General features: G+C 41.5%; 1 protein-coding gene across 2 annotated transcripts in view; it reads left to right on the top strand.

Moving 5' to 3' along the window:
* Positions 1-1986: 1986 nt before the first annotated feature.
* TAF1B (TATA-box binding protein associated factor, RNA polymerase I subunit B) overlaps positions 1987-27558 on the top strand; it is a 73318-nt gene continuing 47746 nt past the window's right edge. The window contains exons 1-7 of one of the 2 annotated variants that reach the window (XM_019650043.1): positions 1987-7484; positions 8801-8899; positions 12671-12758; positions 14912-15009; positions 16268-16363; positions 20269-20422; positions 26467-26623. In XM_019650043.1, the coding sequence (XP_019505588.1) occupies positions 7368-7484; positions 8801-8899; positions 12671-12758; positions 14912-15009; positions 16268-16363; positions 20269-20422; positions 26467-26623 (809 nt within the window). In that variant the 5' untranslated portion in view covers positions 1987-7367. The remainder of the gene's footprint in view (positions 7485-8800; positions 8900-12670; positions 12759-14911; positions 15010-16267; positions 16364-20268; positions 20423-26466; positions 26624-27558) is intronic. The other variant, XM_019650042.1, reaches the window with a different exon arrangement.

Below are 27558 nucleotides of genomic sequence, written 5' to 3'. Positions count from 1 at the left end.
CTCTGTTGCATCCTTGAAATAGTATTTCGCTATTTCCACACTCAGTAGAACCTCTGTAGCTAAACTTTTAGCTTAACTTGTCCTGGGCTCCAAGGCCTGGGATGTTGGCAGGATGAGGGGATCAGAAGGAGACAGAGGGGCCAGCTCAAATGTGGTCACACCCAGCAGACCAGAGCCCCAGCCTAGCCATGTGGTGACCACGTTCCTGGAATTCCCATGGCCTGGTCACATCAGAATAATGCAGCCCCGAGGGGCAGCCCCATCAGGAGCCAGATGGGTCCCTCTCACCCACTCAAGGACTTCACTCCTGCGACTCGCCCCTCTCTCTCCTAGTTACCGATATTTCATTTCTATTAGCATACAAATATGCTGCAATAGTTCACATGTATCTCCCTTTACTATTGCCCAGTTCTCTGCTCTTCCTTCCAGCAAAACTCCTACAGGTGGTGTCATTACTCACTGTCTGCTCTTCCTCTGTTCTGCTTTGAACCCACTCCAATTAAACTTTCATTCTTACCACTGCACCAAAAACCATCATGTCGATGGTGTGCATCTTGCTAAGTCCTATGCTAAGTTCACTCAACTCTTATTACCAGCATTTGACATTTCTTCTTTCCTGAACTGTCACATGGCTCTGCTCACCGTACTCCGCTGGTTTTCCCCCTTCCACATTAGCTGCTCCTTCTCTGCCATCTTGACTACATTGTTCTTGTCCTCACGTCTCAATGTTACAGGGCCCATGCCTCAGCCCGGGGCTCTCTCCTCTCATCTACTGTCTCCTGTCACTTCCTAGGTGTCTTCTCTTAGTCCCAGGGCTTTAACCCCACTTTTATACTATGACTCTCAAATTCACATCTTCAGCCAGACATTTCCTCTGGATTCCAGATTAAATGGTCCCATGTCCTATTCAGCATCTCCTCTTGCATTTCTGATAGACATACCGAACATAACATGTCCTAATCTTGATTTTTACCCCCAACTCTGCTCATAACAGTCTCCGTGAAGGGCTTCACCACCCACCTCACTATGTCATCCCTGGTTCCTCTCTTTGTCTCACAACTACACCCAATCCATTGCTGGCTCCATCTTCAAAGTACACGTATTTCTCACTGCCCCTTATCCAAGTACTGCCAGGTCTGGGTTGGCTTCCTGTAACAGACTCCAATTAGTCATCTTCATTCCACCCTTATCCTCTGTGGTCTGTTCTCCACACAGAGGCCGGTATAACACTTCAAAGCATAATACAGACCATGTCACTCTGTTCAAAATCCTTCAATGACTTCTCAACACACTTAGAATTAAATTGAAATGCCTAACTATGGCTTCAGAAGGAATATTTGAAATACCCGTATTTGACAACTGGTAGGAGAATATATATTCATGTATACATTTCTATATAAATATTTTAAAATATATTGTTTCATTTTATAAATAAACCAACCTACATCTGTTTATCTATATAACAAATATCCTCAAAAATAATGTAAGCTATCACACAGAGCACTCATCAAATCAGTCTAACAGTTTCTAAATCATTTGTTGCCTTTCAAAAATTATCGGCATGGACTTTTTTTTTTTTTTTAATTTTTACTGGGGAATTGGGGGATGGGAACAGTGCTGGGGAATTGAGGGAAGGGGAACAGACAAGTTACTGTCATTTTGTTCTTCAGTCTAGTTGTGGAGGATGTTGCTTCACTGGTCCAAGTTGGCACCATCATTGCGCTCTTCCCAGGTGAGGCAGATCAGTTGCCAGCTTCTGGACGGCCGCTCACTGCGGCTTGAGGGCCGCTCACGCTGGCTGCTGGCTACACACGGTAGCCCATGGCAACCCACTGTAGCAGGGGCTGCAGCCTACGCTGTCGCCGGAGACTCACGGCAACCCAGCTCCAGGTTGAGCTGTTGTTCAGCATCTTAGCTGTAGAGGGCAGCGTCACTGGCCCTCATATGTGGGATCCAAACCGGGGCCCTCTGGCGTCCCAAGCCAGTTCTTAACCAACATGCCACTCGGCCAGCCCTCGGCATGGTCTTTTGTTAGATATGTTCTCACTAATCAAATAATGCCCCTATTGGAGCTATAATTTGACAGAGGGAAATGCAACAAACTCTTCCAATAGCTGCCCCACTAAATCAGTAGCCACTAGGTAACTTGTGAACTCAAAATAGAGAATTTCTCTTGATAACAACAATATTATTTTTGGTAACAAATTGCCTCTCAGCTTGAACTAAGAATAATTATATGCAAACATTTTCTGTTTCTTGTAGTATCGTCTCAGATGCTTATATACTCACAATCTTATTATGGGCTAAATCCCAGAAATCTCATGTGCAGTGCTGTATTTAAAGAGGCCAAGTCCAGTTCTTCCAGAGGGCTCCTGGCATGGCGGCCACAACTGTGCATTTTCCACCAGGCTACTTGGTTTTGACTCCTGGCTCAGCCACTTACATACATTTCAAATGACGGCTCTTTGTTTCAGTTTTCTTGTCTGTAAAATGGGGCCACTGATGATTCTAACATTCAAATGAGTTAATATGTTTAGAATGACGCCTGGCTCAGAAAATGCTAGATGTGCATTAGCTCTCACTTTACGAAGTGTTGTTAGTGCCCTTGGCTGGAAGGCTGTGTTGGGTTTGAACAAATGTACACCCCTAAATGGAAGTGAAATTCGGTAAGAATGGTGAAAAGAGGGAGCTGCAGCCTGGTGTCCTCAGGCCCTTCCTTCCTCCACGGTCTCCATCCTGTCTGTACCTGCTATTCCAAGAGAGGCCCAGATGCCTGGCTGGTGCCTGTGCGGGCCCCACTTAGCTGCTCCCCCACGCTTTCCCCAGCTCTCTCTGAACCACAATCCCATGAAGGTCGTCATCCCCACAGGCAGGCATGGGTTAAGCGAGCAGTACAAGATAGCCACGGAGCCACAGCTGGCTAGCTGGCCACTAGTTGACCCGCCAGGCTCCCTTCTCCCTTCCGTAGAGGGAGCCAATGATGGAGGCCAGGAGGTGGGAACGACAAGGAATACATGGTACGGGCTGCACAGGTGTGTGGGCCAAATGTCAGCCCTGTGGGTCCAGAAGGCCTTTGGCAGCGGGGCCTTGCCCAGCGCTCCGACCGTGAGGCCCATGACTCTACCTTTCACCCATTACCCTCTGGCCACACTGGCTTCCTTTCGTTCTTCAAACACACCAAGTCCAGACCTGCCTCAGGGTCTTTTTACTCTCCCTAGGGTTTATTCCTCCATATTCTTATATGGCTCTCACTGCAGTGCCATCTTGGCTCAACTGATCCATCTTCAGAGAGGCCTCCCTGATGGCCCTATACAAATTCTGTTCATTTCCCCCACCTGTCACCCTATATACCTACCTGGCTTTAAAGCATTTATCACTCCCTAAAGTTATATTTTATATTTATCTGTTGTCTGTCGTTTTGCCATGATAAATATGATGCCATGAAATAACAGATGACAAATACTGTTGCAAAAACTGTTGAAAGGTGTAGAAAATGCTGAAAATTTAGAAGAAACAAGGATTAGAACAAATTACACAGGTTTGTAATTTGAAGGTTTGCAGTATAGTTGGATAAAATATAGATATTTCTAACAAGTCCCTGCTCATGATAGTCTCTAGATTAGGTTTCAGTAACAGATTGTAGAAAAAACTGTATACTTTTGAGGCAGCTTTAATGGGAAGAGGCACCAGGAAGCAGATATTCTGGACAGTAAATCATTTCTTTTATAAAAAAAATATTTTGTGGTAAAATTGTGTCCATGTAACCATGGAAGAATTGGCTGCTTTGAATAAAATAATAAAAGAACTCTGAGATAAGACTGCTTAGCAGTGTCGCGGTTGTAACCCATCCATTGCCTCATTCGCCAGCAGGAAGTGGCAGCCAAAGTTGGAGGCAGGAGTCCACTCACTGCTGCAGAATGCCATGGACATAGTTAATTTTATACACACAAGACCTTTCAGATGCCGTGGGGCTGTTACCGTAATGGGTGTGAGCTGAATCTCTATGAAAGTCCTGTGCTCCACACAGAAGGTTGTTGATTATCTCATGGCGAAATACTTAAAAGACCTGTCAGACTTAGTGATAAGTTATCTTTTTAAACAAAAAGGCATGTATTCCTGCCACGACAAGTGTCTGTCAGCAGTATACTTACTACTTGGCAGATATTTCCTAAGTTGTGAATGCACTTAATTTGTCCCTTTGGGGCAAAGAGGATGTTTTAACAAAGTAAGCAGCTGAATGGCTGGGTGTGTTGACTGGACTTATCTTTATATTTATGATCACAGATGTCCAGGGGCCCCTAATGCTGCCTGACAATTTACTAGACTTCTGATCTAACTCGCCCGTTTTCAAGAGATATTACACCTCTGCTCTCTCCTCAGACCTTGTACAGCCCTCCCACTTGCATGCTCAGCAGATGGCTTGCTTCTCATTTCAGGAGGGACAATCAGGAGAGCCCTCCACCGGTTCCCACCGGTGCCTGCGTCTGACTCCAGTGCCTCCCCTTCTCTCTTGGTCCTGCCGCAGATGAGTGGTCCATGCGGATCCCATCCCCCCTCCCCAGTTCAGTGATAGGCCCTTGAAATCATTCCCTCTCTTTTGCACCATCATTTTTCTCTTTCTGAGTTTATTTCCATCAGCTTATAAACAGCTTAAGCAAGCAAAGAGACAAAAACAGACAAACACGTAAAAGTCTCCCTGACTTTACGTCACCTACCAGCTATAGCTCCTCTGCTTCTGTCTACAACCAAATCCCCCACAAGAGTGGTCCACACTTTTGCACCATTCTCTATTGAACCCGCTCTGTTTGGCTTTCATCCCCAACATTGAAGCCACTCTTGTCAAGGTCACTGATGACCCTAGTTCAAAACCTGGTCAGTCCCCAGGCTCCATCTCACTGCAGTTCTCAGGAGCATGTGACACAGTTGACTGCATCCTCCTTTTGGACACACTCTCTTCCCTTGGCTTCCAGGAATCCACACTCTACGGGCTTTCCTTTTACCTCGCGGGCATTCATTCTTAGCCCCCTTTTGTCAATCCTCCTTTGTGGTCTCTGCTTCTCTATGTGGGAGTGCCCAGGTCTCAGTCCTCTGACCTTTTTCTCTCTTTACACTCACACCCTTAATATCTTATCCAGGCTCTTCACTCCGAGTTACACCGCCAGTTGTTACCTTTCCCCTGAACATCTAATGCGTCTATTCCACAGCACACTCAGCATCACCACTTGGATATCGAATAGGCATCACTAACTTAACCCCAAAAGGAACTCTTGATTTTTTTCACCCAAACTCTATCATGAGCCCACACAAAAGTCTTTCCCATCTCAGTAAATGGCACCTGCATTCTTACATAGGATCAGACGCAAAACTTTGCAGTCATCTTTCACTCTTCTCTCTCACGCCCTACATCCAATCCCTCAGGAAAGACTCTTCGCTTATACCTTTGAAGGTGACCACTTCTCATCAGCCTCACCACGCTCACCCTGTAACAACAGCCTACACCTGCGTTATTTCGGTTGCCTCCTAAGTGATCTCCCAGCTTCTCCTCTGCTCCCTTACCACCTATTCTCCACAGCCCAGAGGAAACCGTCTAAAATATGAAGCAGCTGCTATCACTCTTCTGCTTTCCATCTCACTGAGGATGAGCTCTGATGTCCTTACTATAACCCACAAGACTTGAGTCATGGCCTAGCCCTGGCCACCTCTCTGACCTCACACCCTCTACCACCTCCTGGCTTATTAGGGGCCACCTTACTGCCTAGGTCCAGAGTGCTAATCCCCCAAACATCTGTATGACTTTGTCCCCCACTTCTTTTAAGTTTCCTTTCAAACGTCACTTTTATCTGAGAGGCCTTTCTATCTCCATTTTGATCTCCCTTGATGATCTCATCTAGTCTCTTTAAATACCCTCTAGATAGAGATAACTCCCAAATATTTATTTCCAGTCCAGAATTTGCCTCTGAACTCTAGACTCCTATATCCAATTGCCTTCTCATCCTACCTGGATGTCCTCTAGATATCTCTAACATAACATGTCCAAAATAAAAGTCTTGATTCTTCCTCTATTCCACTCTCAAACTGTTCTATACACAGTCTGTCCCTACTCAATCAGTGATAGCTTCATCCTTACAGTTGCTCAGGGCAAAAGTCTTGAAATTATCCTTGACTTCTTTCTCTCTCTTACAGCCCATTTCTTGTCCATCAAAATATCCTTATGGCTCTACCTTCAAAATCTGCACTTCCAGGTTCTGTCTACTTATCACTGTCTCCACTGCCTTTACCTGGGTCAAGCTACAATTATAACTTGTCTAGATTAGGGTAATAGTCCCCTGACTTGTATCCCAACTTCTACCTTTGCCCTTTAGTACTCTATTCTCCCCCAAAACAGCCAGACTAAGCTGTTAAACATAAGTCGGATCATGTAACTTCTCCAATGGCTCCCCCGATATTTCCCCAAGTCATATTCTGCCCCAACCACATTTTCTACTCTTCCTTTAGCTCACTGTTCCCGCCACTCACTGACCTCCCTGCTGGTCCTTAAATGACATGGCATAAGGCTCAGGGCCTTGGTACTTCCTGTTCCCTCTGCCTGGAATGATGTCCCCAGCTTGGCTCTTGAGCCCTTGCCTCAAAGGTCATCTTCTCAGGAAGACCTTTCTTGACCACCCCATTAAAAACTGAAGCCACCTTATAGCTCCCATTCTCTTTCCTGATTTCTCCTTGGTACACATCACCATTTATCATACCATGTATTTCCTTATTTGTTTTTGTCTCTCCCCACCAAAATATAACCTCCATGAAGGCAAGGACTTTTGTTTATTTTGTTCACTGCTGAATCCTCCAGACCTAACGAATACATCAGGGAATGAATGTGCCTAATGAAGGAACACTAAAAGCTAAATTTAATGAGCATTTACTAGGTGAGGCTCAATTAGAAGGGATTCATAGGTAATATATTAATAGCTAATTTTTACAGAGAAGGAAACTGAGGCACAAGGAAGCAGAAACGCCGTGATTAGAAACCCAGGTCTAACTCAACCTGCTTTCCTTCCTCCAGAACCCTATGCCTCTCCTGTGCTATTAAAAGACAACACGAAGTGGCAAGCTGCCAGCGGTCAGGGTCCATGCTTGGGAACATGGGCCTTCATCGCCTCCCCTGCAGCCTGAATCAGTAAAACGGTCTTGGAATTAACAGCTGTCAAAGGAGAGTGTGATTGGTCAGTTCAGTATTAGGCACCGCCCAGTTTCTTACTGGTTGGTGTTAGTTACCTCGGCTAGGAAAGGGATGCTGTCTAGGAGAGGGATGCAGGATCTGCGAGCTTCGCCCCAGGAGCCTTCCCGGCAGCCGTCGGGACCGGAATCCGACGTCAATGTCTCAGTTTCCCCCCGGAGGGCGGCTTCCGCTGCTCCCGGAAGCTGCACGCGCTGCCCGGGTAACAGGCCCGGGCTGTGTCGGAGGCGGTGCCGTTATGGAGCTGGAGGAGGCGGTGAGCGGGCCGTGAGCCGGGCTGGTCGGGACAGCCGGGCGGGAGGGGAGTGAAGCTGTGGAGAAGGGGCCGGAGGAGGCGGACCGGCTGTGGGGGCGGGGCCTGGCCGGAGGAGGGCGGGGCGGAAGGCTGCGGGGCGGGGAAAGAATGGGGCTCGCGGGCCAGTGAGCTTGAGATTTGGGGAAAGACGCTGGAGTTTCCGGCAGGATGAGGTTGTGGGTGAAGGGGAGCGTGTTAGCCAACATGGGTGTGTTTCAGGAGAAGATGTGGAATTTGTGGGGTGGCCACCCACGTGGCTTATCCTCTCTCGACAGGACCACCTACAAGCTCCCTTTGATGTTGGGGCGGGCTAGGGAGGGCCGGGGTTGGAACCTGAATGCCCCCAAGTAACCCCTGCCAGTCTTTGGGAATCCTCGCCACCGTCTGGTGCAGGGATTCCAAATTCGGGTGTGAGGACACTCCCAGTACTGATAGTGATCAATATGGGGTTAATGAAAACTTGACTAACTTGTCGAAGTAAATTTGGCATGTTTCACACACTGCGTAAAACGCCGCACTCTGATGGTATTAAAGGAGTATTCCATAATTAGGTCAACCATAATGTCAAACACCAAAGAATTGGAAATCAGTAATTTAGGAACAGTCTATGTAGGTATAGAATTATAGAAATAGAAGGCCTTACTTATTGTAGATGCTCAATAAATGTTTGTTGAATGATGGATAGGTAACATCTGTAAATACTGGGTTCATGCCATTAATCATAACTCACTTCAGCCTGTATATCTATGAGTAGAGATCATGTCTGGTTTGCTCCCAGACATGAATCCCCAGCACCTACTTAAATGCCTAGTAGTACATAGTTGATACGCCTTATGTTGCTGAATGAATAAACTGAAACTGGAAACAACCCTAATAAAAATCTGGTTCCTTTGTAGCAAGTGTGTGATTTTAGTGTCCTGGAGGAAGTTTCAATGTACACTATTTCTATTTTTAAGTCTTCTCTATACTTAAACCTTGTCATCCTTTTTCATCTCAGCATTTTCAAGTTTTATTTACTCACCTTTTTTTCCCATTTTAACCCCTACCACCTGTTTTTCCTTTTTTTTCTCTCACACACTGCATATTTTAGAAATTTTAATTTAATTCCATTTCAAGCTGCTCAAGAAACTGAACCGCACTTCTCCCTTTTATAGATAATCTCTCTGACATGTTTTCTATGATTTTTAATGTATAGGGTAAAATTGCAGGGAAGCCTCTAGTAGAAGTGCAGGGTTTAGGTACAATGCATTGAACGTGGTTTTCCTCTTTTCCTACAGAAAGAGTTCAGAGAACGCTGTACTCAATGTGCTGCTATCTCTTGGGGTCTTACGGATGAAGGCAGATATTATTGCACTTCTTGCCACAACGTTACGGAAGTAAGTAACAAATCTCATTTATGAATTTGCTCATGTTTTAAAAATTGCAATTTCAGCCTAATATGTGGCATAGTTCCCAAAGAATTGATCTATTTCTAATCACTCATGCAATGCCCAAATTCCAAGAATGTAAGTAGCCTTTAAGTGCTTACATAAGGGTTAAGGAATTTGTAAATTAGATTAGGGTAAGTTTTTGAAATTGTATTGGGCCATATATATAAATGATTTCCAAACTCAGTGTAGTTTAGGGAAATAATTAAAATTGTATTTAGAAGTTGATGTATTTATTTTTATTAGTTAATACTTATTTAAGAGATTTTGTGTTGTGGTAGCTTAGAGGTTTGGAAGATGAAATGTTAGAAAGATTGAGGACTGCAGGGAGTATTGGAAATATGTTTCATTATTATTTTTCTTTGTACAGTACCTTACAGATTACCAAGTGTTTTCTTACCCATTATTTAATTTCCTCCTTATAACAATAATGTATGAGGGCCGGCCGAGTGGCACATTGGTTAAGAGTTGTATAGGGACACCAGCACTGAGCATCAGGGCCCCGGTTCAGATCCCACATGCGGGCAGTGATGCTGCACCCTCTACAGCTAAGATGCTGAACAACAGCTTGACCTGGAGCTGGGCTGCTGTGAGTTGCCGGCATCCGCGTAGGCTGCAGTGGGGCTGGCCGGCAGCTGGCTTGAGCATTCGTGAGCTGCTGTGAGCGGCTATCTAATGGCCGGCAAGCGACTGCCTCACCCGGGAAAAGCTCAATGATAATACCAACATGGGCCAGTAAAGTGACGTCCTCCACAACTAGACTGAAGAACAAAAAGGACAGCAACTTCTCTGTTCCCCTCCCCCAATTCCCCAATAAAATCTTTAAAAAACAAAAAATAGTATGTGAGATATGTACTATTATGCCTATCTATAGATGCAGCAAGTAGGGCTCACCAGTTGAGTGAGTCTGCAAAGTTCCACAATTATAAAATGTTGAGCCAGGAATTGAACCTGAGTCTTCTGACTTCAGTGTTCATTTTACCCCACCACACCTGCCTCCTAAAATAGAAATTGTCATACTGTTGTGTGTGGCATTGGTAAATGAGGTTACCTTCACACTGGAAATGCTAGGTCCTGTTCTAGTTACACACCTACAGGGCAATAACCAAAATAATAAAGGGTGTGGACAACCTGCTAATAGAGAGGCTAAACATACCAGGACTCTTCTCTGGAAAAGGATTTGCTCAAAGCCTACAGAGCCAGGAAAGAACAAATATTACCTTCACCACATAGGCTTAAGAAAGGCAAATTTGGGACCAATGAAAGTAACTGTGTAGACTTTTGCTGCTGGCCAAGATGGAGTAACAGGAACCTGATTTACCTTCTTACCCTAAACAACTAAATATAGGAGGCAAGTAAAAACACAGTTTCCCTTGAGAAATGTGGTTAATTTAGCTTGCAACTCAATCACACGATGCTTTTCCTTGAGACAATCATTGTTCTTCTGTCTGCAGCGGAAGTTCTTATGTCTCCTTCCCATTTAGACATACAGTATTAAAAAGATAAGTGCTCATCCAATGAAATTGTTGGGATGGTGGATATGTTCATTGTCTTGATTATGGTGATGGGTTCATGGACCCACACACACATCATATTGTCTACTTTATTACGTGTAGTTTGATCCTCTGCTTTGACACATGTTAAAGCACACTGGTAGTTTTATTCAGCATTGCTTTTGCACCAGCAGTGCAAATGTAAACACAGTGAAGGATGATTGTGTCTAAATAGACTGTCATTAGCAGATGAAGCCAGCATGCAATTTTTGTAGAAATGAAACTACAATAACGAATTGCTTCTTTTATGTCTGTCTTTTATAATGTTTTTATTCATTTCTGTCTGATACAATCTTCTGCAGTCGTATTTTAACTTGAAAGGTCCTAATACCACTACCTAGTTCCACGTTTGAAAGATTGTCAACCTATATGGAGTAACTTGTCAAGAATGTAGCATTCTTGAAAGGGAGCAACATGTTTATATAGTCCAAGAACTTAACTCAGTGCCTTCCATATGATAGACAAAACTGTGTGGTCACTCTTGGCTTTATGGCAGTCCAGGCATGGCCTTCATAGAGAATGTGATATGATAGGTGCTTTCTGCAGTGTGGTGGTATAGTGTGGAGGTGTCGAGATCCAACGGGTGTGGAATGGCTGATGAGACGGTAGGCACACCCACGAAAAATAGAAGTCATGGTATAACTTTCCCTATTTTTCTGCCTCTTTCTTTGCCCTCCATCTTACTCTGTATATAACTCACAAGCTCTAAATATTCGGTAATCTGGAAGAAGCCTTCTGAATTGGTAAACGAATTAGAATGTTCTCTTGGTATATTTTATACAGGAAAAAGTTTTCAGGTCTTAAATCTGGCCAATTTGTATAATACATATTCTTGCAAGCATTTCATGGGCATTTAATAAAGGCGTAGTAGGCTAGAATTGTGTGAGTTTACTAGACTTTTATGATTATAAGAGCAAATTTACTGTAGAAAATTTGGAAATTATGAAGATGAAAGCTAAAATCACCAATGATTTCAACACACAACATTTCAATAGCTTCCTTTTAGTCTCTTTTTTTCTATGTATCAGAAGGGAAAGGATGTGGGTGAGTCCTATTGAATCTTCTATCTTAATAAATTAAATATTTCCATGAGTCATTCTAAATATTGTGGACATTTTAATTGACTGTTTAAATATCCACAGTGCAGCCAACCACTCAGTAGCTTAATTAACTATAGCTCCAATTTAGATATTTAGCTTTTCCCACAATAGCTTTTGGTTATTTCACATTTTATCTAGTCCAGATTTTAAAGCCTTTTTTTCCTGCCTACTCTTAAGAAGTTTTACTGTCTCTCCTGGGTAACTGCTTTGATATGTATGCTACTGTGTCTTGTGTTCTGACTGCGGCCAGCCCGGTCCACCAGAACTGTTCTGAATATGGCGTCTGTGAGTAGAGAGGCTGTGCACCAAAAATCCTGTTGTTGGAGACATTTCTTTTATTCCTAATGAAAGTTGAAGATAAATTTCATTCTAAATCCCTAAGTTTAGAGAAATATATAAATGTTCCCTGTTAATTAAAATCCTTCATCTTTTTTCCATCAAGACTTAATATTTGTGTGTGTGTGTGTGTGCGTGCGCACGTGCACGCATGCCACCCAGAATCTTAGGTACCAGCCCTTGAAGAGCACTTGGAATTGAAGACTTTGGGGTGAATTGTACTCACCATCTTGTCATTCTAAAATCCTATAAATTCCATTAAAAACAAAAAGTAATACTTTTATACTTTCATAAATAAAGCTGTTTTAGAGTATTACTCAAACACACAGAAAAATAGGATAATACTAAGGTGTGTGTAGATTAGGCATTGCTGATTATAAATAAATACAGAAATTATTTTAATTCCGAAGTGCTTTGGATGCAGAAAAAAGTGAATATATTTGACTTTAGTTTGGTTTGAAACAATTAAAAGGTAATTTGAAATAAAACTAAAGTTTATTCATTTGACGGACACTTATTTAGTATTTAGTCCAGAGACTGTTTTAGATACTGCGTAATTTTGAATGAGAAAGCAACAGAAAGGTTAATCAGAATGTTCCAATTTATGTAATTTTCCCACAAACATTGGTCCTGGCACTCACAGTTTGGTTCATTATACTTCTAGAACATGTGTGGAAATATATTTAGGGAGCTGTAAAGATATCTTTTTAATGTATTTCTGTTTCCTACAGAGGTCTCAGGAAGTTATAAGCACCGAGGCTATTCCTAATAGTAAAATACAAGCCATCAACCGGGGACTTAAAAGAAAAAGAAAACTTGGTAAGCTCTTCATATTGCTTAACATTCTTCAGTGATGTTTTTCATCTTCATGATTTGGGGATGTAGAATGGAATAGTAAATAGATTCTAGAGAAATTGCCAGAATTTTAAGCTGGTAATCCAAAATGGAATTAAAGTGGGTCATTATTGATGGTAAAATTGGAAGCAAATGTCGTAATGCATGTCCTTTTTCATCCTGCTTATTGTCAATGAGTTACTTTTTTAGTGGAGCAACTATTATGCAAAAAATAATGATGGCAAAAGGAGTATATCTCTTTTTATCTGTTGGCATATGTTTTTCTGTTCTATATCTGTCATCTGTGATGAATATGGTTTTCTGTGCTTTTAAAGGAAAATGCTTATTTTTTAAATGATTCAGCTGGAATTGTCAGGTTAGGCACGTTAAACCTGTTACTCAACTTTTAGAAATCCATTTCGCACGTTGCATTTTGGACACACCCTTTTAAAATAGGGAAAATCATTTTCCATTAATATAGCCTCAGCATAAGTATGCTTTGAAAGGTAATCTATTTTATTAATCCAGTGAGTATGTTTAATTAACCATATTTGAGAAGACTCTGATGTAAAAAAAGTCTATGATGCCTTTTATTTCTGTGACTAATTAACTAGGACCAGATTCTCAAGTTTGAAACCAGACTAATGATAATGGTGGACCATTCTACATGAGGTAGCTTTAATGATACACACACATAAAATATATTTTATATATTTATATAAATTGACATTGACAAAAATACATTGACATTCTTAAGTGAATAACAGAGAGAATGCCTAAATGCTAACTTGTGTTTCTGTTTAACTTTTAATAGTAACTATTTTTATTAGACTAAAACCTGAATAATTTTAATTAAATTTTATTAGAGTAAAACCTGATTAATTTGAACTTGACCTATGTAAATAATTAAAATGTATAGTTTAAACTTAAATTGCGGAAGGAACTTCAGGTGCTTCAAATTGCCAAGGGTCTTATATTCAGTCTCTTTGACTTTAGTTTCTTTGTCTGTAAAATGAGAATGGTAATACTATCTGTTATGCAAAATTGGAACCCAGACACGGAACTTAAAGTACATCTCATCCGTTTGTGAGAATAATGTGCAGAAAGAAGAGAACACACATGTACACAGGCTGAAAAGCTTCAACTCCCTCAGCGTCAACTGAGGGGTGCATCAAAATGACAGGCTTTATAAGACCCTTTCCAGAAATTGAGTTAGTGGGGATAGGGAGACGTGGGACATGGAGGTGAGGGAGGGGAGTAGGAGACCTATGACATTGTGTAGGGGAGGGAGATCTTGGAGTCATAGTAATAGGCTTTAGAAGCTATGTGTGAAAAAGCTGATAACATACTTTTCAAAAAGCACAGTATTTGTCCAGCAGAGAGGGGTAAAACATAAGGGTCTTACCAGATTTTGACATTTTCTTTAACTGGTAGTTCTATTTAAACGTGTGGCGCTTGTCTATTATGGTGGCAGATTTCTTCACAATCCCTTAGGGTTGTTTTGAGGATTGAAGAAAATAACCTATTTACAATCCCTAACACACATCTGGTACCTAGGCAGAGCTCCATAAGGATGTGTTTCTTTGCTTTCTCCCTATAACCTTGAACCATTTCCAGAAAAGCAGAATGCCATTGAGCAGTTTATTGTTTTGAATGTTCTTATTGCTCTTTCCTGTGTGCTTGAAACGTCACGTCTTGGCTTTTGTTCATTCGTTCTCCAAATACTGATTGTTCCCTTTTGTTGTGAGTTGGAACAGAGAAGTGGTAGAAGCAGTGGATGAGTATAGAGTATTCTTCCACTTAGGATTCTACTAGGCATTGTTCAGTACAGTCTACAATTTTAAAATTTATTTCATTTTTTTTAACATGGTGACTTCATTTTTCTGCCCTTTACATTAATATTTCAGAAAAATTACAGATAATTTAAAATATTTAAAATCTGATCAATTATAAATATAATGATTAGCTTTAGCATTTATGTACAAATTTGCCACATTCGAAACAAGAGACTGTAAGAATGGAAACCCTACTCAGAGATACAAAAAAATTCCAGTTACAGTGTGTAAAACACTATGTAGTAGCATTACAGTTAGTAAATTAGGAATGCAGATGTCTGAAACATGTTATTTGTCGTTTAGAGAAAGGCTGGGATTGGTATGTGTGTGAAGGTTTTCAGCACATACTTTGTCAACAAGCAGAAGCCTTAAAGACCCTTGGAGTAGGCCCAGAATTAAAGGTAAGCCCATGTGTGTCTAGGCGTTAGCTTCACATTTGGTTGTTTGAAGAATAGTAAGATTTAGAGTGAAACTAGAGTTTAGAGGAAAAAGTATAGAGTTATCAGTAATAACACTAGGGCTACTGGAAGAATAATTTTTCTGATATTTTTGCTTTAATCCTTTTATTAGATCAGCAATTCTCAAATTGTGTTCCACAGGATGCTAAAAAGCAATACATCTAAAAGAAAATAAAGGTTTGCTTCATCAGATATTTAGGAAACATTGGGTTAAACAAAGTAAAGCAACTTGGCAGACTTACTGGTGCCTTTTATGTGTTAATGTGCTTGTTTCATTTCTGAGAGCGTGTAGTATGCAGTATTCATAGTTTGAGAGCAGAATGCTTTGGTGTGTGTATGTGTGTGTAGCCTCTATCAGTACCTGAGTTCTAGAATGCACTTTGGGGAGTGATGCATTACACTGGTGGTTCTCAAACTTGAATTCGTGTTGGAATCCCCTGGAGGGCTTGTTACAATGCAGATTGCTGGACGCCATTCCAGAGTTTCTGATTCAGTAGTTATGAAGAAAGCCCCGGAATCTGCATTTCTAACATGTTCCCAGGTGACGCGGGTGCTGCCGGTTCAGGGACCACACTTTGACTTTGCTGCCTCTCAGGAGTACCGTAGTACCCCTGCTATTATTTGAATTTCATACTTCCTCATGTAGTTGAAGCCATCGCAGGAGCTCTTTAAAAGCCAGATATTTAGCAACAAGTGGTTATTGTATACTTGCTTCATGCCCACCACTGGAAACTAAATGCTAAGAGATCTGGCCAAGGTGGAGAGAGGGTTTATGCATATGTGGAATGAATAAACATAACATTATGTCACAGTATGCTCATAAGTGACATTAAGGGAAATAGAGAAGGGAGAAGAATCAATGTGAACTGATGTCACTAAGGAAAGATTTGTAGAGGAACCTTTGCTGTTCAAACCAGTGTCTGGTGCAAGCCAACACAGAATGGCCTCTACACCAATGCATGGCCTAAAGGACTCCGGACCGACCCTGAAAAGTATTATAGGAATTAAAAACTCAAAAACGTGCAACACCAGAGGTGTATGCATGACAGTCATTGCGATAGGTAAGATTGCTGGTTAAGGCAAAGCAGGTAAGAATACATTTAGATGGAGGGCACTATGTCAAGTACAAGAGATTCGGTGGTGTAGATGTGCCATGTAGTTATCATGACCTGAATCACCACTCATTTCCCTTCCACCTTAGAATGAAGTTTTGCATAACTTTTGGAAGCGCTACCTTCAGAAGAGCAAGCAGGCCTATTGTAGAAACCCAGTGTATACCAATAGAAGGAAAGCTACGGTAAGTCACATGTCTGAAAAGCGGGACAAAAAGACATTTGTAGGGAGACGCAGAGATGAAGATGGGTTCAACCTCATCTGGGTTTATGATGCTTGTCAGGATTTGCAGTGAAGAGGTTTCTATTACAGTCCAGAAGGACAAGCTCACTGATCTAACATTGGAATTAATTTTGACTTCTTATTTGAGTAGTGGAAACGTAAAGAAATATGTGGTTCAGGTCTAAGTAGAAACTTAAGAAATTTCTGTAATTGTGCCATTAAAATTTTTTTTTTTTGCATATGTTATTCCTTTTGCTTGGAATACTTACTTTACCTGGCATTTCAAGATTCAGCTCAGTTATTGTCTCTTCTCAGGAGTCTTTATGTGAAGAAGAATAAGTTTGGGCACCTCACAACCCCCCTCCCCCCATTCCCCAGAGCAGCTATATTTTTAGGAGTTTGCTTTTAACTGCTTTATAAATGTGCCATGGTACATTTTATTTCAGGTAGGGGAGGATTCTTCTGCTGAGAAAGGCAGGTTTGATAAACCATGATGTGTTTGTTGTGTGGTTCTTATTCTCCAGGGCTGAAAAGAGATTCTGAAGCTGTTTGACACGTATTTGTTGAGAGCTTGCAAACTTGGTCCGCTGTGTTTTCTTGTCTGGTTGGGATCTCATGGGTCCCACAGGCAATGTTTATCAGCCCAGGACTGAGAACCCCAGGTCTGGTGAAAGGACTAGGTCAGTTGGTCTAAGAAGGAGACCTAAGTAGTCAAGCCATGCAAGATACCATGATAAAAGTGGGAGTAACCTAAGGAATTAGTTTAGGAAATATTCTTTCTAAACATGAGACGATGAATTTAAATAAACTCAAGAGAAATAACTGGAATTTACTGGAAAAAGCAACATTTTATAGTCATAAGAGTTATGAAACATTATCCTATCTTGATTCAGGCTGCAGGTACTTCTCAAGAAAAGCAAAAGATGCTCTGTGATCCTAAGGTGACCTTTGAAAGAGAAAAAGAAAGAAAGAGAATCATTCTAACTATTAAGAACCTCATACTTAAAATTAAATAGCTAAGGTATTTGTTGGTTATATTTATGCTCTGGGGCTTTGTGTAGCACACAGAAAATTTGAATCAGAACCTGGGATTTTCTCTGACACTAATATTTTTAGGTTAAGATATTTAAAGAGGTTTTGTTGACTTGAGTAAGCACACATCTAAAGTAATAATGGCATCACACTAAAATCTTCCTTAGTGAATAAATAAGCAATAAGCAAAATTTTAAGCTGATATATAATTGGTGATATAGTTTCTATCAAAAGAGTACAGCTGTACTCTCATTTGAAAGGAAAAAGGAACAAGCGCTTTTAAATTAAAAGCTAAGTCATCTCAAATACTCAGGAAACCTCATCTTCGTGCTTCGGATGTAAATATTCCAAGAATAGAAGGCCTGTGTGTGTGAATCCTGGCTCCAGTGCTTTTGACTTATGTGATCTTGGGTGAAATAAATTGCTGAAAACTTACAGAAAAAGCAAGCAAACAAGCAAGTATATAAATCAGGGTAAGGGGGATAGAAAATGGGGTGTCAACAAAGGGTGCTGTTTGACCTGGAGTGATCAGGGAAGGCTCCCCTGATGAGGGATCATAGGGAAGTGAGAGAGGAAGCCCTGAGGATAGCTAGGGAAGGAAATGCAGACTTTCAGGCCTCACCCACAGCTGCTGAATCAGTCTTCATTTTAACACAGTTCCCAGGTGCCTCCTGTACGCACTAAAGTTTCAGAAGCACTGCTCTAGGTGAGACTTGATGATACCTGGGACCAGGTGGTAGCAATGGCGATGATAAGTGGTAGGATTCTAACTAAACTTTGGGTAGAGCCAACAGAATTTCCTGATGGTTTGCATGTGGGGTGCAAGAGAAAGAGAGGAGTCATCAAGGATGACTCTTAAGGGTTTTGACCTGAGCAGCTGGAAGGTAGGAGTGGCCATCAACTGAAACAACAGGTGGAACAGGAAGATGAATGGTTCAGTTTGGGCATGTTAAGTTTGAGACAGCTATTAGACACCCAAGAGGAACTGTCAAGTACAATTTTTCAGTTCAGGAGAGGGGTCTGGGCTGGAGGTATAAATTTGGAAGCTGTCAATTTACACTATAATCATCAAATCTAAAATGCCATTGTTTGTAAGATGCACCATGATTTTAGAATTGAAGACAATATAGTAGATAGTATGGAAAACCACAGGATGAGATGACATCACCAAGGAGTGAAGACAGAGAAGAGGACTGAGCTCTGGACCACTCTAGGAAGAAGATGTCTGGGATAAAGGAGGAACTGGCTAAGAAGTCTGAGGAACAGCTGGTGAAGCCAAGGGAGTGAGGGGGTCATTCTGGAAACTAAAGTGTCTCAAGAGGAGGGGAATGCCTGCCTGGTCAGGAAGGAAGAGAGCTGAAAATTGATGAGCGGAGCGGTAGGATCCAAAGCCTTATTGGAATGGGGGTAGACGATAGACCGGCAGGAGAGTAATTGCAGACAGCCAATCTGGACAACTCTTTCAAGGCATTTTTTGCTGCAAGGAAGTACAGGCAGACCTCGGAGATATGGCAGGTTGAGATCCAGACCACCGAAACAAGCGAGTATCTCAGTAAAGCAAGTTGTAATCTTTTTGCTGGTGGAGGGTCTTGCCTTCAATTTGTAAAAAATGCAACATCTGTGAAGTGCAATAAAGCAAAGCACAATAAGACGAAGTGTACAAGGAAATCGCATTGTATCCGGAATCAGGGCAAGTTTTTTTTTGAAGCGGGCTAAATGATAGCATATTTGTGTACTGAGAGGAATGATACAGGAGAGCGAAGAAGTGTTCCATGGAGGAAGAGAGAGAAAAGTGAAGGATAATCTTTGAGGAGAAAGAGAGGTGGGCTTGAGCGCACAAAGGAAACAGAAACAGGCTTTCATGGGAGCTGAGATAGTCCGCCAGAAGAATCAGACAGATGGTGGGCACATGGCTGCCTGCACGAACCTGTGGAAGTTTTCTTCTGATTGCTCCAGTTTTCAGTGAGCCCATGGCCATCTGCTGCTTTGTAGTGCATCCAGCATCTCATGTGCTTGCCTGTAGAGAGGCATGTGCTTGACGAGGACACACACATCTTATCCCTGATGTTTTTTGTTTTTTTCTTTGCTTTAGTCTCCTGTGAGTTTCCTTAACATCAGTCTTATTTCCTCTTAATAAGATTGAGCTTCTTGGCTTGCATGGCTGAGAGTATGGCTTTTTCACTGTGATCAGTTCCCCCAAGTTAGTGTCAGCCATAAGGCCGTTAGGTAGGCAACCAACTAACCTTTCTTAGAAACACTTTAACCACCATCTCAATCACAAATGTGTGAAAAATTAATGCTATGAGATAGTATTCTATATCCTTGTCAGTTAAGTGTTATAAACAGCAAGTGCCACAGGAGTTCAAGGAAATGAGAAACCACTGAAGAAGAATTGGTTGGAAAGATGGTGCGATAGAGTAAGTAATGAGTTGGAGAGGAGGAGGAAATAGTCCAGGCAGGAGAGATGGAATTAGCAAAAATACCAAGAAAAGTTCCCCAGGTAGGCTCTGTAAGGAGAGGCCGGCAGTTTGCATGGAGTCGTTACTGACACGAGGGTTTTATTGGTGTAGATACAGGGAAAAGAAGCTGGCAGCCTGTTTCCTCGCTCACCCGTGTCTGTAGTCCTTCTCCAGGAAGCACTGCCAGGAGTCGCCCAGGAAGGAGCCTGTGGTGGAAGTGAAGGCCTTTTAGCCTTAGGTGCTTAGGAGAGCGTCGCCGTTCTCTAGAGTGGTTTCTCTTGTGTTTGTGATGGTCAGGAATTCTTTAAGTTCATGGAAATTAACTCTATTTTAAAATTTCTACACAATAATTTTATTTATATTATTTTGCAAATAGGTATTGGAAGATAATCCAAGTCATTCAGACTGGGATAGTGAGCCTGAACTGCTAAGTGACTTTAGCTGCCCTACTTTTCTTGAAAGTGGAGCAGAGTCTCAACCCGATGACCACACTCGAAAGCCTTTCTCCATCAGCAGAGCATCCCAATCAGGTAAAAATGAGCATCAAACTACCCAGAATTTTAAAGCTGGTACTGCATCTTAAAAATCAGGTAGTCCAATCTCTTTATATTCCAAGGAAAGGAACTTGGCCTAGCAAAATCATATGAATAGGAGAAAGGTAAACTAAGTGAAACCTTAGTGTAATTTTTAAAAAGGTACATTGTCTCCACATTATTTGTGTGTGCTGTTGAAAGAGAGCTAAATAGTAAGTGGATCCAGAAAGAAGGAGGCTAACTCAGGAAAGGTAATATATGCATTTATGTGGGGTTCAGGATTTTCTCAGAACATTTGTAACAGAAATGATTGACCTTAGCCGTATGGTAAGGTAGACAGAAGTCAAAGGTGATATGCCCAGTTTCTAAGCATAGACCAAAGCAAGCTGAATAAAAGCTTCCACATTACGTGTATGTATGTGTATCTTATTTTCTGATTTAATTCCATCATTTAAAAAAGGAGTATAATGGGTTGTTGGAAAAGTCATGACGCATTTTTGCAACAAAAAACAGAAAAAATACATCATGAATTTTCCGACAACCCAATATTTAAGGTTATAGATGCAGACCTTCTCCTCAAAGCATTTATTCATGATTTTAGTTGTTTCTATACTACGTTGAAAGAAAAACACAGTGGAAAACAGACCTCAAAGAACAGACCCGGCTTTATTGTAGATTACTAGAGTTTTGATGTGTGCTGATAGAGTTCTTTGGGAGATAGCTCCCAAACCCTCAGGTGTTAGATATTACTGAAATCTGGGTTAAGTGTGGTTATATCAAGTTTTCAACAAAACATTTCTTGTATGGGCTGCTGCTTTGCAAGCCCCTTGCCCTCCAAAGATTAAAAACTCCTTTTATCAGCATATCTGCATTTCTTGCTAGACTGCATCGTGACACAGATATCAGGTAAGATACTTTTCTGTCCAAAGAAGTGAAGAAGTTAGAGTCATAGAATGATTGGGAAGCTATGAATCTCTGAAGCTTCTTTCTCCACACTTTCAGGAGCCTGAACTCCAACAGTCCCAGAGGACTGTGATTCTAAAACCATGCAAGCCTTTTAAAGCATCATAATTGTTTCTGGATGTTGAGAGGTTTTGTATGTTTATTTTTTAGTAAGTGATGATCCTTAGGGCTTTATTTTAGTTTTTATATTAAAAGTAACTATTAATATCATTCTGATTACAAAACTATAAAATACAGATAGTCACAAAGAAAATAAAATCACCAGTTATTGTACCACCCAGAAATAGCCACTACTGTAGTAGATCATTCCAGAAAGTTCTTCATGGATATATATATATATATATACACATATATATAATAGAGAGAAAGGAGTTGTTTTTTTTTAATGTGAACTATTTCTTCATTCTTTACCTTTTACTCAAAATTCTATATACATGTAATTAAAATACATTTATAAGGCTTATTATAAAAGGTTTTTTTTAATAAAAAATATAAAAATTGTAGTCTACTATTTCTGCTAAATGGCCTGTTCCTAAGAGGCCTTTATTTTCAACTTTCCTGCAACCTTTACATCTCTGTATCATAGGCATTTCATAGTACGTATTTATTGATTTCTGGTTTGGGACATTAGCTATTAAATTCTCTCCATGGAAGATGAAGTCTTAGCTCTTTCACACATTCCTCACTCCCCCTCCTCCCAAATAATCACCAGTACACAAGTTTTCATTTTTCACTCTTTATCTAAAATTATAAAATTATAATTTTTTGCTAGATCAATATTTATTGCTTTATTATAAATATATAAATGCTACTCAGAACTGAGCCACATAACTTACCATGATTATACTTTCTGCATATCCTTTGGTTTTCCTAGTATTGGTAATTGTCTTATTTGTTTAGTTTTCTATTTATTTATTACTAATCTGTTATTTATTAATAATGTGTCTCCATACTTCCTCCCAGTTCTGAAAAAAATCTGTCAACTACTTAGATGTCATGTCAGTTTCATCTTCCGGAATGCTTTCTGAGCCTCTGACCTGCTCTGATCTAGAATGATATGTCTGTAGGCCTGTCTTTGGGATCTCTTTACCGCCATCCTGAGTTTTCTGTCACTTCTCTTTTGTTCAATTCCTTATTTCCTTGGTCCCATTTCATCTTCTTTGCTGCTTCACTCCCTCATTTTTGTGGAGCATCTTTTCTTATTTTGCTGAGGATATTAATAATATTCCCCCAACCCCACCCAATTTGATTGTTTTGACCCCTGCTTTTTTTTTTTTAAAGATTTTTATTGGGGAACTGCAGGAATGGGAACAGTGCTGGGGAATTGGGGGAAGGGGAACAGACAAGTTGCTGTCATTTCTGTTCTTCACTCTAGCTGTGGAGGACGTTGCTTCACTGGCCCAAGTTGGCACCATCATTGCGCTCTTCTCGGGCGAGGCAGATCAGTCACCGGCTTCTGGACGGCCGCTCACTGCGGCTGCTGGCTGCTCACGCTGGCTGCTGGCCACACACGGTAGCCCATGGCAATCCACTGCCACAGGGGCTGCAGCCTACGCCGTCGCTGGCAACTCACGGCAGCCCAGTTCCAGGTTGAGCTGTTGTTCAGCATCTTACCTGTGGAGGGCGGTGTCACTGGCCCTCATATGTGGGATCCGAACCGGGGCCCTCTGGCGTCCCAAGCCAGCTCTTAACCATCGCGCTACTCTGCTGGCTCTGACCCCTGCTTTTATATAGCCATATGCTGTATAATGACATTTTGGTGAACGAAGGACTGCGTATACGCAATGATCCCATAAAGTTATAATGGATTATAAGCAAAAAGTTTGAGATGTTGAAAAGAAAAGGTTGGACCCAACTCTGATGATGAATTTACAGCTAGCTCTGGGTGCTGTAAATAGAGGAGGAGGCCCCAGTGGTGTTTACTGCCACGAGCCCCCAAGGCTAGGACCAGGAGTAGAGGAGGGAGCAATGCTACTCTGGCCTCCTGCATGCACATACCATGTGCACAAACTCACTTCCTTTTTCAACATTTACCTCTCTCTCTCCTTCCTCCCAGCCCCATTCCTCTCCCTCTCTCTCCTTCCCTTCTCCCTTTTATTATTTGTTGTCTCAAGCTTTAATCTCTCTGGATCTCTTTTGATCTCTGCTCCTTTCCCTCCCCTTCTCTTTCCCCCTCTGCCTTCTTCCTCCCTCCACAGCCCCTCCCCCAGAGCACCTAGGTATGTAGTGGGCTATACTGTCTAGGTTTCTGTACATACACAAACCTGTGATGTTCACATGACAATGAATTTCTCAGAACGTATCTTTGTTACGACTGTATTAGAGGCTTTCTTCAAATGTTTAGTGAGCCTAAGATGGCTACTCCTGTTTTAGAATGGAAACTAAAGGGTTGATTGAAAGTTTTGTACCATGTGAGTCTTGTCAGCTCTGCTCTGCATGAGAGGGTGATCTAGCTGGCTTATTTTCTTAGCGATCCTCCAGCATTATCACTTTGAAATCTTTTCCCCCAGAGCTGATCAGATTTTCCATAGAAATCTCAGTGGAGTCTTGTGGTTGGAGGGTGTAATCCTGGCTGTTCTGGGAAGTGGGCAGGAAGAGAGGGCCTGAGGGGAGTGGGGATTGCTTCAAGACTCCACATGTAAACTTTCACTTAATCCTGCTGTTCTCAGTAAGATACCCCCATACTCAGCTGTGTGTGACTGACATGCCTTATTCCAGAGGGCCTTTTTTTACTCTCTTTAGAGGAGAAACTTCCGATTTTCTGCCAGGATTAGGGAGGAGCAGTCATTTGGCTGCACGGAGCTGGGGCAGGAATCTGAGTGTCTAACTGCTTCTTAATGAGACTGTTAAGCAGCCATCCTGGTGTTAGCCCTGCCTTCACCCAATCTCCAGGGGTACTTGCTTCAACCAAAGTCTGAGCCTTCTTTAGAGACCCCCTGGGGAAAATTAGATTGGCTTTCCCTACTTCTGGCTTTGAATCCAGCTTTCTCAGGACTGCTAAGGCAGTAATCACCTGTCTATGTGCTTTCCAGCTTTTAAAATTGTTTTGCTGTTGTCTCCTTCTCCATGTTATTTGTTCTTGGGTTTATATCTTTTAAAAAGTTTATGTAATTGTTGTAGTGAGACAGAGCAGAGGCTAATGTGTGTTTCCAATCTTCCATCTTAATTAGAAGTTGCTACAGTTATACATATATATATGTATATATATATATAATAACATTTTATGGAAATCTGTGTACTTATATATTCTTTTAAAGCAGTCATCCTCAAAGCCTTTAGCATCCGTCAGGACACCTGCAGGGCTTGCTAGAACACAGATGGGTACAGCTCATAGATTCTCAGGTGATGCTAATACAGCTGGCCCAGGGATGACACTTGAGAACCACTGAGTTAAAACATTGTGTAAATTGCCATGTAGTCTACTATTGTGTAAGGAGTTAGTTAATAAAATTTCTATTCTCGGCACTTAGGTTGTTTTAAATTTTTTTTTCATATTCTAAACAGTGCTGTCACAACATGCCTTGACCCTGAATCTTTGCACGTTTTAACAGTCATTTCACTGGGATGAAAATCTTAGCAGTAGAACTGCAAGACCTGTTCATTACCAAATATTTATTGGGCTCCTGCTCGGTGCCGGGGCTGTTCCGGGTGCTGGGGACGCTGTGGTGAGCGAGGCTGTCTGCCTCCAAGGTGCTTAGGTTGTAGTGGGAGGAACTGGGCAATCCACATTAAAAAAAAGGTCAGTTACTGATAAATGCCCCTAAGAAAGTGTTTACAGGGTTTGGAAAAAGGCATTTTCAGCAATAATTTGGAGAGTTTTTGTCCAAGAAAGCTCAGAGTCTCTCAGGGTCATTCCTAGTCGTGCTTTCTGTCTACTCTCACTTCTGGCTTCAAACACCAGCTATACCCCGGATTCTAAAATTCCTTTCTCTAGCCCAGCCTCTGCTCTGAACTATAGATTTTTATATTCAGTCAACTATTCAACATTTCCATTTGTATGTTTAATAAGATCTTACACCCACCATGTACAGTTATGATATTTTGATGTCTCTCATCAAACCTCCTCTTTTGCCATCTTCCTTGTCTCAGTAAATGGCATCTCCATTCTTCTTGTTGCAAACGCCAAAACCCTTAGAGTCTCACTTGCCTTCTCTTTTTCTGTCCAGTCATTTAGTAAATCCTTTTGACTCTACCGTCAAAGTCTGTTCAGAATCCAGCCATTTCTCACCCCCTGCAGTGCTGCACTCCTGTCCAAAAGCCGCTCATCGCTGTCCTGGAGCAGTGCTGTCCTGTTCCACTCGCCCTCCTAGAACTTCATTCTTCAGATAGCAGCCAGAGTGACCTTTTTAAAATCATAAATGAGATCAGGTTGCTCCTCTGTTTAAAACTCTCCAGAAACTTCTTATCATACTTAGAATAAAATCCAAAGTACAAATCATGACCTACTCAGCCTTACATAATATGCTTTCTTACTCTGTCCTATATCACCTACCACTGTCCCTTCTCCCATGATGCTCTTGCCCCACTGGCTTCCTTGTTGTTCCTTCATGTTCACTCCTACTGATGCACTTGGTGTTCTTCCCGAGACCCTGAAGACTTCTCTGAATTCATTCAGGTCTGCTCAGATGTCACTTCTTAAAGAGGCCTCTCTGACCACTCATAAGATAGCACGTCGGTCCCCTCCCCTTCTTTTTCTTTGTATGCCCCCTACATTGCTATTTTCTATGTAACACTTAACCACCATCTGTCAATTGTACTTTCTTTGTTTACTAACTGCCTCCCATTACCAAAATATAAGTTCCAAGAGAAATGAGACACTGTTCACTGTCATTTCCCCAGACCTAGAGCAGTGGCACAAAGAATGAGATGAATAAGTGTTGAATGAGCGAGTGAAGATAAAACAATGCTCTGTGCAAGCGGATACCTGAAGGACAGCAGCTAGAGGAGGTGCTGCCCTCGCCAGTGTCTGGAGAGCCTCTCAGAGAAGGGGGCGCAGGGTGAGGCCTGGGTGGCCTGGCTGGGAGGACTCACACACCTCAAGCTGTGCTTTGTAATTGTGTATCTTCTTATCCCCTAAGAAACAGCATCTATCTGCTCCGGCTCTCTTGATGGAGTCGAATACGCACTACGGAAGGAGAAGGGGGTTGTGAAGATGACTGTGCCAAGCACACTGGCTTTTTGCTACCTGGCGTTGCTTTGGCAGAGAGAGACGATTACTCTTTCTGATCTTCTCAGGTGAGCGGGGCCTCTCGTGATGTTTGCCAATTATCTGTGGAACTAGGGGACAACCTTTGGGTATTTTGAATTTTATAAGGAGGCTTAAGTTGAGGAAGGGACTGAAAAGATTGGGTGGCCTGAGTTCTAATTCTGAAATTGAATCCTTCCTGGACTAGTAACTCATCTCCTTGGTTTCCTTACTTATGTAGTGGAAATAATAGTATTTACCTTACATGGGGTGTTGGAAAATTAATTATCTACTGTGAGTAAAATGCTTTGAAGATGAAAAGTGAGATTTAAATACCTGAGTAGTATTATTAAGTATTTTTCATTTCTAAGGGAGAAGATGAACAGATGACCTTTACATTAGCAAATGGTTATTAAGTAGTTACACAGAAGCATACATTGGTGTTGTTAAGAGCTAAAATATAGGTTGTCTATGTTTATAAGGTAAATTGAAAACAGAACTATTGGAAGAACCTGTTATGTAGACAGCATTTACATTTTTCAAGATAGTCTCCAGTAGGGTTTTATAGTCAATGAGTAAATTATGGCTTTGTTTGAATTTCTCATTAAATAGAAGATGTGCCAAAATCATTAATGTGTTCATTTTTCCCTTGATTTATGTGTTCTGATTAATAACATTCGGGTTTAACCAGTATGTAGAATTGTTTTAAGAGCACAGATTTAGAACCAGACTCCTGGGTTTGAATCCTGGCTCTGCCAATTATATGTTATGTGACCTTGAGTAAGTTATTTAATTCTCTCTGCCTCTGTTTCCTCATTGGTAAAGTGGGGCTAATAATAATATCTACCTCATTGGGTTATAAAGACTTTCAATAATTAGTACTACATGAAAAGCGCTTAGAACAGTGCCTGACATAGTAAGAACTCAGTGCTAGCTATTGTTTTTGCTATAGTCGTCATCTTCCTCCCCTTCCCCCCCTCCCCTC

Source organism: Hipposideros armiger, unplaced genomic scaffold (assembly GCF_001890085.2).
Source record: "Hipposideros armiger isolate ML-2016 unplaced genomic scaffold, ASM189008v1 scaffold_137, whole genome shotgun sequence".
NCBI lineage: Eukaryota > Metazoa > Chordata > Mammalia > Chiroptera > Hipposideridae > Hipposideros > Hipposideros armiger.
Note: the sequence above shows the minus strand (reverse complement) of the source record. Positions and strands in the feature narration are given on the sequence as shown.